The sequence below is a fragment of the Cervus canadensis genome, chromosome 12 (genome assembly GCF_019320065.1).
Source record: "Cervus canadensis isolate Bull #8, Minnesota chromosome 12, ASM1932006v1, whole genome shotgun sequence".
Taxonomy (NCBI): domain Eukaryota; kingdom Metazoa; phylum Chordata; class Mammalia; order Artiodactyla; family Cervidae; genus Cervus; species Cervus canadensis.
In genome coordinates, this window is record NC_057397.1 from 41753179 (window position 1) to 41771678 (window position 18500).

Sequence of the window (18500 nt, forward strand, 5' to 3'; positions counted from 1 at the left end):
GTAATCCTTTCCCGATTTTGAACCTGTCTGTTGTTCCATGTCTGGTTCTAACTGTTGCTTCTTGACCTGCATACAGATTTCTCAGGAGACAGGTAAGGTGGTCTGGTATTCCCATCTCTTGAAGAATTTTCCACTGCAGTGCAACTTAGCTTGCGCTCCACAACCACTGAGCCCCTGCTCTAGAGCCTGTGAGCCGGAACTACTAAAGCCCGTGTGCCTAAAAAGTCATGCTCCACAACTAGAGAAGTCAGCACAATGAGAAGCCCTCACACCACAACTAGCGGGTAGCTCCCACTCACTGCAACTGGAGAAAGCATGTGCAGAGCAACGAAGACCCAGCACAGCCAAAAAAAAAAAAACCCCAAAAAAACCACCAAAGTTGGTGTTACTTCCCACAGTGAAATTTGTACTTATAGAGAGTTGATCTAGAGCCATACCTGGCTGCTTTATCACATACAATCTGAATGGCAGAGTGTATGATACAAATGCGGTTGCTACTAAAACATTTACGTTGAAAAAAAAGAATTTTCCACAGTTTGTTATTATCCACACAGTCAAGGGCTATAGCATAGTCAATAAAGTAAAAGTAAATTTTTTTTGGAATTCTCTTGCTTTTACTGTGATCCAGCAGATGTTGACAATTTGATCTCTGGTTCTTTTGCCTTTTCTAAACCCAGCTTGTACATCTGGAAGTTCTTGGTTCACAAACTGTTGAAGCCTAGCTTGAAGGAAATTGACCATAATCTTGCTAGCATGTGAAATGAGTGCAGTTGTACGGTAATGTGAACATTCTTTGGCATTGCCCTTCTTTGGGATTGGAATGAAAACTGAGTTTTTCCAGTCCTATGGCCACTACTGAGTTTAACAAATTTGCTGGTATATTGAGTGAAGCACTTTAACAGCATCATCTTTTAGGATTTTAAATAGCTCAGCTGGAATTCCAACACTTGCATATAATTTAGAAAAAATGTAATCAAGTTAAACAGAACTGGCTGCTTCTCAAATTGTGATGAAGGGCGGAAAGGGGATGAGCAGCAGGGCTTCCTTTCATTATAAGCATTTACTGCCCTGATTTTTTTTTTTTTTTTACTGTGTACATATATTACCTGGATGTGAGCAATTACTATTATATCCAGATCCTCATCGTAAAATAGTGTTTATTTTTTAGTGCCAACCTAGGTTCTTTCTCCTCTGTTATTGACTCAAATCTTATTGACCTTCTTCCATTTACTCTGCATGCTTTTAATAGTACAGACCTATGCTGCAATGTATTTCATTTTGAAGCATTCCTTTTTTTTCACTTACTACCTTTATTGAATTCTTGTTATGTGCAAGGAATTTCTACATAAAACCAGTGGGTGTTACTGTACACTTTTTCCTATATTAGATAATTGTTAGGTAATCAACAGTCATTTGGAGTTGGTGATTTTGAGAATACATGTCATCTAAAGAAACTTTAAAAATGCTGCTTAGACCAAATAAATGTCTATGTGCATGTGTGCTAAATTGCTTCAGTCGTGTCAGACTCTGCACAACCCTATGGACTGCAGCCTGCAGGTTCCTCTGCCATGGGATTCTCCAGACAAAAATACTGAAGTGGGTTTCTGTGTCCTCCTCCAGGGGATCTTCCCGACCCAGGGATCTAACCTGCGTCTCTTACGTCTAACCTGCATTGGCAGGTGGGTTCTTTACCACTAGCACCACCTGGGACGCCAATAAATGTCTATGCTAGGCTTCAAAATGTTCACTTCCTTCTTCCCTCTTTGCTTTGTTTGGGTCATGGTAGATGGAAAGCAGGGAGCATATCTACAGCCTGAAGAAACGCTCCATCCGAACAGTTTTTCATTCATTTACTTAAAAATTTATTGAGCACCTACTACATGCCCGAGTAAGAAGTGTAAGGTCTTGGAGGGTATTTTTTCCAAGGAAGGTGGCTTTCATTTTTTTTTAATATTAAAATAATTCATTACTGGGACTTCCATAGTGGTCCAATGGTTAAGACCCCATGTTTCCACTGCAGGGGGCAAAGGTTCAGTCTCTGGTTGGGGAACTATGATCCTGCACGCTATGTGGAATGGCCAAAATAAGAAAAGAATCCAATACTTTGTTAGATGTTTGCTGCAGCCTCCCGTCAAATAGTAGGCATTTGGTCAAAACTTGTTTTGCAAATATATGATTGACACATAACTTTGTAGGATGACATCTCCAGTCCAGTTTCTCAATATTTTCTCCTGTCCCCACCTGAGGGCCATGCAGCTTCCTGGCAACTCTCGGGGGAGCAGAGTTTCCTGGGACCTTGGCCAGAGGGCCTGGAAGAAGCAAGAATGTGCGGTTTGAACACCATTCATAGAGGTTGTTACAGCTATCCTTCTCCTTGGCAAGAATTTGGGCATTAAAAGTGAACTGTTTAGCAGTCACCTTTGAGAGCCCTGAGGCCTGAGGATGACGATGCTTTGTGCGGAAGTATATGACATTTGATGTGGCCACACGCTTGGCAGACATGCTGTGGGAAGCATGGGGAGAAAGAACTCTAACTGACGGATGTGAATACAGGGTCAAGCCTTCCCTGCAGTGGTTTTTTTTTTTTTTCTTTTTTTTTTTTTAATGAAATATAGTTAATTTGTTATGATGTATTAGTTTCAAGTTATTTGTGACCCCACAGACTGTAGCCCACCAGTCTCCTCTGCCTATGAGGATTTTTCAGGCAAGAATACTGAAGTGGGTGGCTATGCCCTCCTCCAGGGATCTTTCCGACCCAGGGATCAAACCCAGGTTTCCTGCATTGCAGGCAGATTCTTTACTATCTGAGCCACCAGGGAAGCTCAAGAATACTGGAGTGGGTAGCCTATCCCTTCTCCAGGGGATTTTTTGGACCCAGGAATTAAAACAGGGTCTCTTGCATTGCAGGTAGATTTTTTTTTTTTGCAGGCAGATTCTTTACCAGCTGAGTTACCAGGGAAGCCCAGTCTCAAATGCACAACAAAGTAATTCATTTTTATGTGTGTCTGTGCGCATTTTCTTTCTCAGATTCTTTTCCATTATAGGTCATTACAAGATATTGAATATAGTTCCCTGTGCTATATAGTAGCTCCTTGTTGTTTTTCTATTTATTTATGTAAAAAATATTTATTTTTGGCTGTGTCAGGTCTTCATTGTGGCATGCAGGATCTTTGCTCATGTGGGATCCTTGCAGCTAAGACTCTCTAATTGTGGCTCTCAGGCTTAGTCGCCCACGTCATGTGGGATCTTTGTTCCCCAGCCAGGGATCGAAGCAAAGTCCCCTGCATCGCTAGGCAGATTCTTAACCACTAGACCATCAGGGAAGTCCCCTGTTTTTCTAGCTTATGTATCATAGTGTGTATCTGTTTCCCTGCTGTAATTTTAGATTATGGGGAGAAACTGGCAAAAGAAGTGATGGGAATGGACAGTGTAAAGAGGAGGATGGGGTGGGGAGAGAAGGCAGCATGGGGTGAAGAGCAGCCCATACCTGGTTCAAAGGAGGAGGAGACCATGAAGCAGAGAGAGGAGAGAGGAGCACTGTCTTTGATTGCTCACAGCAGATACATAGACTGAAAGCCCCTAAAAAAGGAGAAGAACCACTAGGTAGTGTCAGAGGCAGGGGACATCCACGTCTATGTAAGCTCTGTGACCTCAAGACAGTTAGCGAACCTTTATGAAGGTCTTTCATTCTGGATAAAATAGGGTGGTGGTTCCCACACACAGAGCTGCTGTGACAGGCAGTCCACCTGGAAGCCTCCAGTACTTGCTCGGCACAGTGTAGGAGCAAAGTGAGTCTGGTCTCCCGTCCTCCTGCATCACAGGAAAGGTCAAAGGGCTCAGGGTCCCTGTGCCAAACACAAGGGAATCACAGAGGTTCAACGACAAGCAGCTGGGCTGGGGGCTGGGCTGGTGGAAGAAAGCAGTGGGTGTCCAACTGCACAAGCTTCTAGTTATCAAATAGGCTGAGCTTTAAAACTGTTTCTACTGCTGAGGCTATTAATGGATGAAATAATGATGGCCAGGAGTAACCAAGAGAACATTCAGATGTGGTATGTAAGCTATTTACTAAGGTTGGACATTTTTTATTTTAGAAAGAAAATTCATAAATCGAAAAGAAGTTCTGCAGACACTCATGAGTTTCAAGGCACTTATTCCAGATATCTGAGGATTCCAGTATGAGAGTATTGTGGCCTCCATTTGGGAAACAGTTCTCTGTGTATGATGACCTGTTATTCCAGGTAATTCTGACAACAGCTCCATGAGGTAGGAGCTTCTTGGAAGCAGGCAGCAGACCATGAGTCATAGCCCTCCCCACCCCAGCTATGGAGGACTAGACTAGATCAAGATTTTGCCTAAGCCAGGCTAATTAGTTTTCATCTCTTCTATTATCATTCCTATGTAAGAACAAGGCTTAAAAGGTTAAATCTCATGTCCAGTTATCTATCTCGCAAGAGGCGAAACTCGGATTTCTGTCCAAATCTGTTGAACTCCAAAGCCTGCTGCCTTGCTGCACAAATACATATGCTTGGTCTTTGGAGGTGAATATGTCAAGTTCTAGCGGACATGGCCATGGCTTCAAGGAGGGTCTCCAGAGTGGCTTGGCACTAGACTAGACATTGAGTTTCCTCTGTCTGCCAGCTTGAGTTCACATGATCTGGGCAACAGGATCAGCAGCACTGGGTGAGAAGTTGATGTATCTGGGCACTCATTGCCAAGGGAATGGGTTTGAGTTGAAATTATCCAGGCTGAACTCTAGACGTGAGATGTACCTACAACATGTTTCTAAAAATAGTCTTGATGGCGAGCAGTTGCTATGGGAAAGAGATCCCTTTGGTTTAAATTTTTTTTTTTTTTTACAACTGTAGGTAAAACCTCAAACCCTCTAACCCCCGAGAACCTTTCTTGGGTACCAGTTGGTTATCCTTTACTCAAATCAACAGCTCCCAAATAGAAGCAGATACACAAAAACTTTTATTAAGTGGAAGTTAGACTTCATGGTAATTAACCAGTTACAAGTGCATTTAAATGCATGTGTGTGGACACCGTAGAAGTCAGAATGGTCTTCCTGAAAGTCCAGTGTTCTGGCTCGGCGCGTGCCAGTGCAACCCAAGGTAGAACCATACACACAGGAAATACAGGGCGACGATGACGTCAGACTAGATTGGCAACACCATATTCATTGTTACAGCTAAGCATTACAGAACGTGAAAGTCCAAAGACCAGAAGACTATTACTAAAATGATTCTTACTATAGACCCTTACTTCTACTTAAATGCTTCCATAGGACCCATGTAGCAAATCCTCAACACTGGGGGGACAGCACCATTTCTTGATTTTACGCTTAAATGGGCCACAGAAACTGTAAACAATCAGGGGTCCTTCTGATGCCCATGACAGGTAGATGCCAGCTGTCCCCTTGGGAAAGTACAGTTTCATTTAACTGGTGTCAACATTTGATACTGTAAATCTTCCATCTGAAAATCTGCCTTCTATTTCAATTAGCACCAGTTTATTTGAAATCGTTTTCCTGGTGTTAAATATTTAGGAAACATTTTTTTTTTAAACCAACACACAAAGTCCCAAACAATGGAAAGCAAAAAACATTCAAAAAGTTGTTTTAGATAACAGCATTTAGAAAAACAGCATCATTTAAACATTCAACAAATCTATGTACAAGGTGCCCAAAGCTGGCAAGGAGCATGGCTGAGGAACAGTCACGTAAAAGGTTTATTAACCTGAACCTCCTCAGGCTGTATTTACAGTCAGATAGGTATTCAGAAATGTAGTATCAGAACATCTGGATTTGGCTAAAAATCATATAAAAAGACACATCCCGGCCCCCAATAACTTCTAAATAGGTAGCAAACATATCCAGTATAACCACAAGTACCAGGTTTAGAAGTATATTTTTCCATATTTTACAAACAAACAGCTGAGAAACTTTCTCAATGGACACAGAAGAGATCCTAAGTGGCAGAGAAATGGAGTTCTTTATGTCAACATTGTCAGATGAAGGAATTTTATTTTTCATGCCGAGTAACATAGGAAAGTACTGATTAAGGAGCAAGAATAAATTATTAGGGGAAAAGGTTTCATGGGAATACAAAATCCCCAAGAATGCTGAAGACATGTGTGTTTATTTTATATGGACTTTCCAAAAAAATATGGGTGATGATCTCAGTTTAATTTTGAAAAAAAAAAAAAAAAAAAGCCAATGATTTTTCTTCGCAGGACAATATTTTTATATTCTGTTTATATTTCTATATTCTGTTTTTATATTCTTTAAAACTATATAATCCAAACCCTTTGGAGAAGTGTTTTACCCCCCTTAGATTGCGAATTACACACAATAGACACAGCCTATGCTATATTTATCCAAGGCAATATTCATTAACTTCATGCAGTTTTGTTTGCTTGCTAATCCAGTTACTAGAACATTTACCTCTAAAAAAAACTGGGCCCGTTTTGTAACACCCACATTTCCCATTTCTGCTGAAGAAGTAAAATATAAACCATTTCTCCTTTAATCACCTTTGTGGCTGAGATTTGTTTAGAGCCTGAAGTTTCAATGCACTGTCTTTAAAAGTATCAGCTAGAAGTGTATAGCTGGAAGTCCTATATCCCCATGATGATATGCATTCAAGTCTGTTTTGAATAATTTGTAGTTGTGGTAAGTCTCTATGAAAAAAAAATTGACTTGAATTGGATACAAAATAACATCACCCTTTGAAAATGCATAGCTTGTCACTTTTACATTCATTCACTAATATTAAAGACTTTTTTACACAAGTACTTACCTCTAAGTAGTGGTAAGATTGTATTTTGAAAGATTTCTAAAAATTGGAAAGCACTGCCTCATTGTTTTTGAACTAGTGCCTGATTCCAAGTTAACACTGTCATGTTAACACTTGCATCTCACAGGAAGGACTGAGTCTTCTTTCTTTTTTTTTTTTTTGTTAGCAGGCACTAAAAAGCAATGCTTTCTACTGACAGCATTTCCACTAAAAACCCCATTTTTAGCTATTTTGTCATTTTATTTGAATAGGTTAGATCTGGTGTAGAAAACAACTTGAAAGATGGCTTAATTCTTAAAAGTAGAATGTTTTAAAATCTTATCATGGATGAAGGGCAACAGAGGTTTTGTGATGACTGTGGTTCTCTCACTCCCCGGCTCCCTCATTCAAAAAAGATGACCACAGGCCACTAGGCAGTTGTATTTGATGATAGTCACGAACCCTTTGGGACCTAGCAATTTTTTCTTATCCTGAGTTCTTCCTCTAAGTATATAGATTTTGATACATGAAACACTTTGGAAACTACACTAATGTCTGGTTATTCCAGAGAGCTTATGTTTCAATGGCTGACTATCGTCCAACCATTAATTATAAAAATAGGAATTTAAGGTCGTGTTGTAGGAAAATATTGATTAATGGCATTTTTTAAAAAACATATATGATCTGCCTGCCTGGGTTATTTTACACCCAGGATATTTTCAGTTATTGAAGTCATGGAACAAGTATATTTGGGGGGTATTGAGTTCTTCCCTAAACATCTAAATCTATTCTAAAGCTTTCTATCAGTGATCACAGAGGTTCCCCAAACAGCTGGGACACTTTGGAAGAAGAAGCTTTGCTATCATCACAGGGCTTGGTCAAATCACAGTCATTGCTTTCCAATTAGCAGAGTGTAAGGGAAAAGGCGTAAAGAGCAAAGCAACGGTTCACAGTCTGCAGTGATGCATCTTTCTCTCCCTCTCTCTTTTTGGCTGCACTGCACAGCATGTGGGATCTTAGTTCCCCAACTAAGGGATGGTACCCGTGTCCCCTGCATTGGAAGCACGGAGTCTTAACCGCTGGACCACCAGGGGGGTCCCCACAGTGACGCATCTTTTTTTAATTTCCCTCGGGTGGGGGTAGTTTGTGATTGCTACACCGTAGATCCCTGAGGGGTAATTCCACTGGCCCCCGAGCTCTGCCTCTTTCCTGTCTTGGTCATCTGTGCCCAAAACATGGGAAGGAAGCTCCACTGGAGTGAGAGACACGTGCTTCACAACACGAGCAGACTGGAAGAGCCTTCTCTTTGCATAAACTTAAAACAAGTATACCCCACAGGAGCCACTTCCTTTTCACATAATAAAGGTCAGTTCCATTTTCACGCTCTGTGATCCTGGGCGGAGGTCAGGGCCCAGACCAACGAACGTGAAGCTCTCTTTCTCTGTCCTGATCACTCCATTGGCTTTGCTCTGGAGGGGGACTCATGGGGGTAGAGGACTTGCAAGGGGGGCTTTGAATCAAAGTGGAAGGACTAGGTATCTGCCTTGCTATTCTTTGTCAGTGAGTCTGACCAGATCTTTTGTGATGAATACGGCAGGTTGTCTGCTGATCAACCTGCTTTCTGAATGGTCATCCCAAACTGTGGAGACAAATGGAAACGTTTCACTGAAGGAAGTGAGGCGCCTCATCGACTCAGCCTAACATGCAAGTCCTGGTAGTGTTTATCCCCTTGGACCTTAATTGAAGAGTGAGAAAGCAAGAGTACAGAAGCAAAAATGTTTAATCCAGGGCTTTGGGAAGCAAACATACATTAAAAACAGCATGGCCGCTGGCTCAGGCAGATTAAGGCAGAGGGGAGACGAACATTTTGCTAGTGAATTCAAGACGGTTGCCAAAAGGGAAAAAGGGACTATTGACTAGAATGGGGACTGTTCTTTCTCTCCCTTAAAGTCTTCTCCCGCTGCTGGTTTTTCCTCTTCAGTCAGGGATGTAAAGAGAATTCAGAAGGAAATAGATGAGAAACTTTTTTTTTTTTTTAAAGAAAATTTTGTTCTTTAATGACAGTACTCTTGCCTTTTTCAGGAGTTGCTGCTTGCTCCCCTGGCTAATTTTCTGAATTAAAAATTTAGAGAACTGCCCCTAGTAAGTATGTAAATATAACAGTTAATCAGACATGAGAATTAATTTTTAAAACTTTCATAATATAAATAGCGGGGAGCTTTCCTTTGAAAGCTGGCAGTTAATAATTATGTGGATGGTGCTCAATAGGAAAAGAATATTTTGAAGAAAAAAGGACTATGGCCTAAGTGTTGAAGTCATAATCTCCACCTTCTTTCAAAATCTACAGTTATTTATTTTTTGAATGGTAGCTTTTCTCTTGTTCCCAAGAACTCGGGTCCTTTTAAGTCCTGCCACTGTCTTGGCATTGGGGCTAACCATTGCAAAATGGGCTTCTTTTCCACCAGAATAGGAAAGCTCACAATTTCCTCTTCTAGTACTGTATTGCTTTAGAAACATAATAAAAGTATAATTTATCAAAAAGCAGGTGATGGGCCAAAATGGTTTAGGCCCATCTAGCTCCATGACTAAACTTGTGAGTGACTTTACTCAAAACCTGTGAAACCTGTGAGCTGATGAGAGAAGAGGACCATCCATTCATGGACTGGTCAACCTGTCAATCATATGATGACAGAACCATCAGGCATTGTCAATGTTGTTTAAGTTGCATTCATATTTACCATGTGACATAACAATATTACCAGCTATTTCCAACTTTGAGATGACAGTATTTTTCAATTTAATCCTTACAAATGGTAAATTTGAGCTTATTTTCAAATTTGGGGGCATCAATACAAATTTACATGGATAGCAAAAGCTGACTGTTAGCAGCAAGATAACTTTTTTCAAAGGAGTCAAAAGTTTAACTCAGAACATTGCACTAGCTGGTCATCTCCTATAATTAACCACTTAAATGGCTAGAATTTAGGGGATGGGGGCCTGGAAGGTAGGCAAAAGGGATAAATTTCAGAGTGAGTCTGCATTTGACACTGTGAATGAGAGGGTTCTTTACTTCTATGCTGAAATACTTGGATTGTTAGGATGGGTAAAGAACATGGGTCCCTGGGGTCTTCTCAGGTCTAGAGTCATTCTGGAAGATTGAGGTCTAAGCCAGCTCTTTAACTTGCTCTTTCCCTCCTCCCTGGACGTAGTAATGAGGCTGACTCGGGTTCAAGACGACTTGCACCAGGTTTGGCTTTGGAAGTGGTGGTAGTAATTTTAAATATTCTCATTCTATGCTGAGTACTAGGGAGGGTCAAAGGAAGTCATGTATCTGAAAGAGACATACTTTCTTATATATCTGAAAGGGTTAGTGATTATCCCAATACCATCAGGACTCTGGTGTAAGATACACTCTAAAATTATCTAGTTTATCCAAATGAAGAAAGCAACTTCTAATTTTTTCCATGACACATTTATTCCTACTTTGTCTTTGCCCTCAGGGAAAGATGTTAAGGTTTTCTACATGGAAAAACTCCATTTTGAGGTTAGTGGACACTCTAAAATACCTAAGGACCTACCAGTTATGAAGCAAGGGTTTTGCTGTGTCAGAGGTGGAACAACGGAACTTTTATCCTGGGATGAAAACTCACGAGGCAGGATGGAGTGGGAAGGGATGTGGAGGGGTTGGCAAAGGGCTTTGGCACAAGGAGGCAACGTGTGCTATCTGAAACTGCAGGGGCTCCTGGCTGCCTTCGCTGAAGGCACAAGGCTGCTCTTTGCCAGCCCCTCATCACAGTGGTCACGGCAGTGAAAACAGTAAGGAAGTTAGGATTACAGTCATTCAACGCTTAGGGGCCCGGCCTGGGCAAGCCAGGAGGCAGAGTGAGAGCTGAATAATACTTCGGTATATTTTGATCAGAAGCAAGGCTAGTTTAAGGATGTTGTATTTTAATACTCAAATCTTCCATGAGAGTGATTTTTGGGGAGAACTGACTTCTCTCCATTTTTAAATTTTAGTTGCCCAGATAGTGCCAATGTGTGAGTTGGGGGAGCTGCTGGAAGAACTTGACTTGATGGCTATGGAAGGTGAAATCTGCTTTTTCCCAACAGTTGAAACCAGTGCCCAAAGGCTGTGTCTGTCCATATACAGGTTCTCTTTGGTCTGCACACTGCTGGCCGAGAATCTGAATTTTGATCAAGTGTCAGGTAACATTATATTTCCAAGTCAGAAGGTCTAGCGCCCTGGGCCTGATTTCTGCATGGTTCTGATTGTCTACAGCTGGGGTCCCCCTTCAATGGGGACACATGTCCTCTGGTTCACTGTGATCTCTGTCATTCTCTAGTGTCCTTCTTTTGCCTGATCTGAATCATTCGTTTACACAATTTGCCTGTTCTTTCTAACGCATCTGCTATGTACCATTAGGAGGCTTCTATTTAAATATGAAGCAAGACTCATTTGATCAAAAACCATGCAGCAATGAACACTTCTTGGGAAACTGTAATGCCAACATTAGAGACATTCCAAGAGAATGAAGAGAGACATTGGACTGCCTCATCTCAGAGATGAAGCTGTACATGTCTTCCCGTAACCCTGTGCATTTCTAGTCCTCATGTGTGCAGATTCTGAAGCCTGTTTGAAAGCAGAGTCTGAGTGACCCTTTGACCACCTCACAGGGGTTGCCTAATGGGTGTAAGACTGTTCTGTCCTAGCTTTTCTTTTGATGTTATCTGCATACTTGACTAATTAGTCTAGCTTTTGAATTACTAAAATCTTAGAAAGAAAAGATGTTTTCTTGCTTAACAGTGAGTGGGCTAGAAAAAAACTAATGCATTATGAAATGGTTTTGGCAAAGCTCAGAATTATTTGTGTGGTTAATCAACTCTCCATGGTAGCCTTCCTTGTTCCCTGACTCCTGGGAATATAGTGACTTTCTGATCTCAAACTTGCCTGTCTGTGAACTTCTCATGTGAAAAATCAAGCACTTGTTCTGATAAGGAAATGAAAGTTGTTTAGTTAGTGGTGAGCACAAAATTATTTTAAACATCACCAATCAGCTAAGAATTGTATCTTTGGGCTTATACACTATGATTTTAGAAATTACCATCAAATGACACTTGCTAGTCAAATGCAGCTTTGTGGTTCTGGTAGGCTGAGCACTAAGCTTGTCTTTGTGACAGAAATCTATCACAGTACATGACAGAATTTACAAGTTTATTTCTCTCATTGCCTATAAGCATATCTATTAATATTTTAAAGATTTCAGATATATGATTCTTAAAGTGTTTTCTTTTCCCCAAATACTTTGAAAAAACACTGGTAAAGATAAAGGGAGTAGCTGTTGCAATCTTGATTCTCTTGTAATAATCTTTCCATCTGATCTGCATTTCTACTCTTGCTGCAGAGGGTGGATTGAAAAGATATGCATCAAAATGCTTGCTTAAAAGAGGCATAGCCCTTTGTTTGGAGAGCAGGAATTGCTTACAATATTAACACTTCCTGTCTGGTAAAATATTGTATTTTAAAAAATAAGCTACAATGTATAAAACCAAGGTCATTTCCCACAAAATGTTCATGTTCTTTGTGATTACAAAACGCTGCATCTTGTAAAATATTTCCAGTTCTGTTAACTTGAGAAGTTAAGTACTAATGCTTATTATAAAAATGTCACATCTTTCAGAATTGTAGAAGCCTACGCAGTGTATTTCTTGCCTTATTTGAAAAATTAAGTTATAATTATTATTGTATTTAAGATCACATTTTGACACAACACATTACTATTGTGATTCTCAGACTCACAAGAAAAGTTATAAAACATGAGATTGTCTTCAATTAAAAAACAAAAAAGGGACTATTTACAAAACAGGACCAGAAGTAAAATTCCCATTTTGATTTCTAGTCCTATGATAGATACACCTTTTAAAGCACATGTATCATTGGATCTGGGCTTTTACAGTTAGTCATGATAAGCAAACCAGTCGGTCTTAAATACATTTTACACTTTCTTGCTCTACTGGTGTGCATTACTTAGTGATACAATTGGTACCTAAAAGTGCTTATAAGCTCATTTCATTTACCAATTTCCAGTTTGACTAGTTACAATGTGAAAGAAGGAAACAGTTCCGCTCTGGAGGAAGCCCCACAGGTATGGGGAACAGAGAGAGCGTGTGTGCTGCTGGCTGGGTGATTTTCTTAGAGAAACGAAAATTCCAGTTGACCCGTGTGCCCAGCACTTTCTCCACAATGATCCGCATCCTCATACATATTCATGAATCCTGCTCTTGTTTCCACTCATTTGTATGCACAAATTCTCCCCTGCGTTCATATAGGTCAGAGCTACAGTTGATGTGGTCAATAGAAATTCTACAGGGTCATGAGAAAAGGCAGCACCTTGTCCACAAAAGTCCATGGAAGTTTGCTCCTTAACCTGTCATTAAAGCAAAATGCACAACTTTCACATCCCTCCCCTACAGAATTCTTGCGTACAGCTAATAATCAGTTCTCCAACCAGCCGATTATAAAAAGGAACACCAAGGCGTCATATTCATAATTACATTCAGAAACAGCCTTATATGAGTCTGTGAAAACCCACCAGGGCCTGCGCTGTGGTTCAGAAGTCACCCTTCAAATGCAGGTCTAAGAAACAAAGAAACTGCTCCATTTCATAGAGCATTCCTCCACACCTCAAAAAGTTAGTACTGTCCAGTTCATGGAAATTGGTCATGAAATGGTATGTTCATTAAAAAACAAACAAAAATTATTCTGACCAGAAAAGATGCTGGAGATAATAAAAAAACCTTTCTAGTCTTAAAATTCTCCAGATCCACTTTTCACATACCCTTTAGTTTTCCCTGAGGAAATGATTTTTTTTTTTTTTACAGTATTTTGCTACTATTCTCAAGGTATTCTCTCCCATATGTACAGTTCGTGCCACTTTTCCCTAAACTTTCCCAAGTGAGTGCTGCGTTTTCCTTTTCCAATGAAGTCAGATGGAGGCGGACATGGGTTGAGCAGTGCTGGCCAATTCAGAACTGCTTTTGAGTGTGGCTTAGTGTGACATCAGTGACAGTAGACTTCAAGTGATCTTGAAATCTGATAGAGAGCATGTTAACTTCAGACACTTTTTACAACATACATGTAACTTTTTTTTTTTTTTTAATCTTTGTTGGAAAGTCCAAGAACTGTAACGTGCATCTTTCTCTATTGAAAAGTTTTCATCTGCAACAAGGTTATGACTGGACAAAAGACTCCTCTCATAAAGGGCACCCGCCCTGTTGGTGCATGGAGTTGATGACAGGCACGCACATTCCTGCTCAGAAACCCACTGCCCTCTTCCTGACACTGGCTTTCGCCAAACAATGGAGGGAAATTTTTGGCAAGCGAGGAGGAGAGTAGCACGTGCCCACCGGGGATGTGCGTGGGGCATGCAGCATCCCTGCCCGTGCACTTCCCATGAAGGAGCTGTCTCTTGGCTTTAAGCAGTGGCTCCTCGGATGGGAACATGGCAGCTCCCTCGGAGATGCCCAGGGACAGTCACCACCAGCTGATCCGCACTAGGATGGTGAACCCCAGTCAGGGGTCCAGAGTCCTCCTGTATCCCCTCTCTGGCTTCCCACCCACTTGCTACCGGATGTTTCCTCCAGGTGGTCACACTGCCTCCCACTCATTGGTTGCACATCCTCTGGGAAGGACTAAGGCTTAAAATGACTGCTGTCTGTTGTGCCTGGAGAAGCCTGTCCATCACCAGGGAGTGCTTTCTTTGGAGAGAGATGAGAAATCTTTTCTGCAGGAAGGGGCATCGGGGAGAGAAAAGTCAAACGCTACCACATGCCTTCTTTAGAAAGACTCTGGGACCAGAACGCATTGCCTTTGCCATTCCTTTTGCACACTCTCTGAGCTGCCCACGGTAGGCAGGGCTCCCATTAAGCAGCTCCATGCCCTGGGACTTCCTTCTCACTCATCTCCCTCCTCCCCCTGACAAATGAAGACACAAAAGAACATGGTACCACAAAGAAGGCATAAAATAAATCCTGGGCTTAATTTGGCACATCATTTAGTTCCAAAATATAACAAAATATCTCTACTTTTTTTTTTTTTTAATTTTAGCATTTACAATCAGTGTTGTATATTACAATTTGTAGCTCTCTGGGTGGCTTGAAAGAAATTTTATCCCTTTTCTTCAAGGTCAGCCAGGTGAAGCCTGGTGGTCCCCCAGTCATAACATGCCTTGGTGCAGAGAATAGGTGTCTGTGTGCAGGAAGTACTGAGGGTCTGTGCTCACCTTGGAGTTGGAGCAGCGGACACGCAGAGTCCCGGGCTGGCCTGAAGAAAGGAGACCCGCATGGGTCAGAGATGTGGACAGTGTGTGAGAAGAAGGTTTCAGAAAGGAGAAGAAATCCCAGGGAAGCTGCATTCAGGTCTACGCTTCTGCTTACACCCGTGCATCAGCTAATAATCAGGTAAGGACTAAGCTTGGCTCAGCCAGGCCAGAGCCCAGAACTAGTCATGGACTGTCCCTCTGGGGGCAGAATCACAGCGCCGCACGCCAGGACTGTCCATAGCCACCATCTCTCCCAAAGTTCTGGGAGTGGGAGGATAGCTTTAACCCCTTGCCATTTTAATCTCTTTTGATTAGTGATTTAACCCAAGGAGCAAGGGCCATGGAACTTTGCTGGAGAGAAAACCCTCTCCCCCAGGGTTACACCCAACAGCACTGAAGTCCACAGTGAGCCTGCTCATGGCTGACCAGTCTGGGACTCACCAGTGGGCACTGTGGCCGCTGGGCAGTCCAGTCACAGTGCAGGGCTTCCTGGTTCAGGCCAGAGTGTCACCTTCTAGCTGAGATGCCAGTGGGTGAAGCAGCAGGGTACCAGGGAGAAGAAAAGACAGGCTGGGATAGAGGGTCACATACGTTTCTGTTCTTAAAAAACCCTTTCCTGGCTGACCTTGTCATACACTATAGCTGGTACTGTACTGATTGGTAATCACAATGTGATATTAAAAGAGAAGCTCTTTCTCTGCTCTCTTAAATGTTTTTAAAGAAAAATGAAGGAGGAAAACAGAATCTCATTCAAGGAATAATTCTTCAAATGTCATATGAGAGTTTAAAAAATAAAATCGCCAAAATATATGAACGCACAGATTGTTACACTGTAGAACCTCCTTTTTCCCCTTGTGTATTAAAAAAAAAACAAGGATATCTGTTATGACTAGATGACTTCTTTCTACTCTTTAAAAAAAAGTGTATGTACAACCTCTAAATATATTAAACTTTGCTCTGTGCAATTTCATTCAACATTCCTATGGCTGATCCTAGGCCCCCGTCCCACACGGTGCATCCTATAAGGTGCTCTTGCGTCTTTGCATAGGTACAGGACGAATAACTCGAGCAGGGCGATCAAGAGGAGGGTAGACAGAGAATGAGCTTATTTATAGGGCTTGAGAACTACCCCTGTCCTGGCACCACTCCTAGCAAGACGGACGAACAAACACACACCAGGCTAGAAAGTCTAATAAATGGAACACAGTGCAAGCCCTGGTCCTATTGAATTGAGAGATTCCTATACCAACACGCAATTTCCTTTTGGTGTTTCGTACATTCCCTTCTGAGCGAATTCTTAATGAATAGCTCCAATAATCTGATAAGAAAAATAAAGGTTTGGACCTTCCCTTACCCCATATAATCTTTATAGTGTTCATGAACCCATCTCCCAGGCGCGCTAAAGCCTAAAACCTATAAAAGTGCACTCAGGATGGATGTTGACCTCACATGACTTTCTGAACGCATGGAGGCTGTGCTCTGCATGGTCTGAAGCAACCTGCTGGGATGGTCTGAGTTCTCTACCTTTTCTGAAACCAGTCTGCTGTGGCGTTTTGAGGGAAGGCAGGCCTGATGAGCCACTGACCCGGCAACAACTGTCAGATGAGCAGTGATGAACAAATCTGAGCTGGGGTTGGCATCGCATCACTGAAGGAAGCTTCGAGGCTTACCCAGATGGCGACACATCAGGTCTTGAGTGCACTGTAGCCAGGAGAAAGTAGGTGGGGCCATCTCTCAGGGTGGGGCTTCTGAGGGAGACTCCTAGACGTTTTCCAACAGTGACGAGGGATGTCCTGAACTCAGCTGGGGCTGAAATCTGCTGGTGATGTCCACTATCAATCTCTTTTTGGGCTTATGCCCAACAGGGCCCTTCAAGCTAACAGCTCTACCATGGTTCAATTTGGGGCCATTCTTCAAAACAAAACAAAACAAACAAAAAAGACATAGAAAAGATACCCAGAGTGCTGCCACTTCCTGGCAACACATCATGATGTGAACTGCTCCCAGAAGTCCGATGGAGAACAGGGAAAAGACTTCACAATGAAAACAGCTATTGTTCTTTATACAAATGCTACTGAGTAACTTGTAGCTTCTTAAGTGTCAAAAAAAAAAAAAAGATCTCAGAAATGGTATTATTGAGAAAGTTTATCAAAATAGGCCTCCTTTCTAGGAAAAATGGGCTTGGTTGGTTCGATTGCTACAGAAGTCCACAGTTTTCAGACCTAGACCTACAGCAAAAAAAAAAGTTGACTTTTCTTTTTAAGGAAAAGAATAGTTAGAGCTGCTCTCAGCTGGGTTCTCAGCAAGAACAGGGAAGGTGGTGACCTTTTTTGTTTTTTTGCTGTGATTTCACCAAGGTTCCTAGAAGTGCTTTCCCTGGGCTTCAAGTCGGTTTGGTACGGAAGGAAAAGCACTTTTCAACATCCTCGGAAGAACACGAGGGCAGGAGTGTCTGGGGCGGGCTAGGGGCCCACGCATCAGTCAATGAAACGCTGGCAGGCCTTCTTCCAGCGGCAGGCTGTGCACCACATATCCCGGTTCTCCATGCCATACACCTTCCGGCACTTCTTGCCCTCTCCCCTGGGCTTCCTGTAAGACAGGCCAGGAAACGGCGTTCAGTGCGAGGGATTCTAGAGGCATTCTTTGGAGACCTCAAAATCCCTGTAAAGCTCTAGAAAAAGTTCGGCCACACCGCAGGGGGTCTCTCTAGGTACAGAGGTTAACCTGTGTGGGATGTTTTCACCATACTTCATCACTCACCTGCGCGCAGTCTTGTCTGACTCTTTGCAACCCCTTGGGCTGTAGCCAGTCAGGCTGTCCATGGAATTCTCCAGCAAGAATACTGGAGTGGGTTGCCATTTCCTACTCCAGGGGATCTTCCTGACCCAGGGATGAAACCCGTGTCTCCTGCATTGGCAGGCCTATTCTTTACCACTGAGCCAGGTGGGAAGCCCTTCACTGAACTGTTAAAATTCGCTACTTTTAAGAGTACTTATAGCCTTCTTCAGCTTCTACATGTCCATTTAGAGACATGTCCATTGGGACATCTTCATTACACTGAATTACATGAGCAAATACAAGAATTAACAGCAGTGAGCACTACTCTTTCAAGTTTTAAAATATGTACTTTCAAGTGGTGTCTGGCTTCTCAAATGTCTAGCGTTCTGGTCAAGGGAATCCTGGGGAGGTCCTCCTTGATCTGGGTTAAAAACTAAAATTCATATCATACCGAGGTTAATGCAACATGCCTTTAAAGAGACCCAGTAATCAGCATTACCTATTCTGCAAGAGAACTAACCATGAACTGTTGCCCCGGAAAAATGAAAAATCTTTATTAATAGTTAATGGATGGGGGGAACCATGGGAACGAAAGAATGGGTGTTTCACCCATTCCAGGGGAATTTTATGG

At 42.0% G+C, this 18500-nt stretch overlaps 1 protein-coding gene and 1 long non-coding RNA gene across 4 annotated transcripts in view; one reads left to right on the top strand and one right to left on the bottom strand.

Annotated features, from left to right (window-relative positions):
* Nucleotides 1-18500, top strand: part of LOC122451394 — a 98489-nt gene that overhangs the window by 19925 nt on the left and 60064 nt on the right. The window lies entirely within an intron of this gene.
* ZNF704 (zinc finger protein 704) overlaps nt 4949-18500 on the bottom strand; it is a 250294-nt gene continuing 236742 nt past the window's right edge. The window contains exon 9 of the mRNA XM_043484182.1: nt 4949-17680. Coding sequence (XP_043340117.1) covers nt 17569-17680 — 112 coding nt within the window. The 3' untranslated portion in view covers nt 4949-17568. The remainder of the gene's footprint in view (nt 17681-18500) is intronic.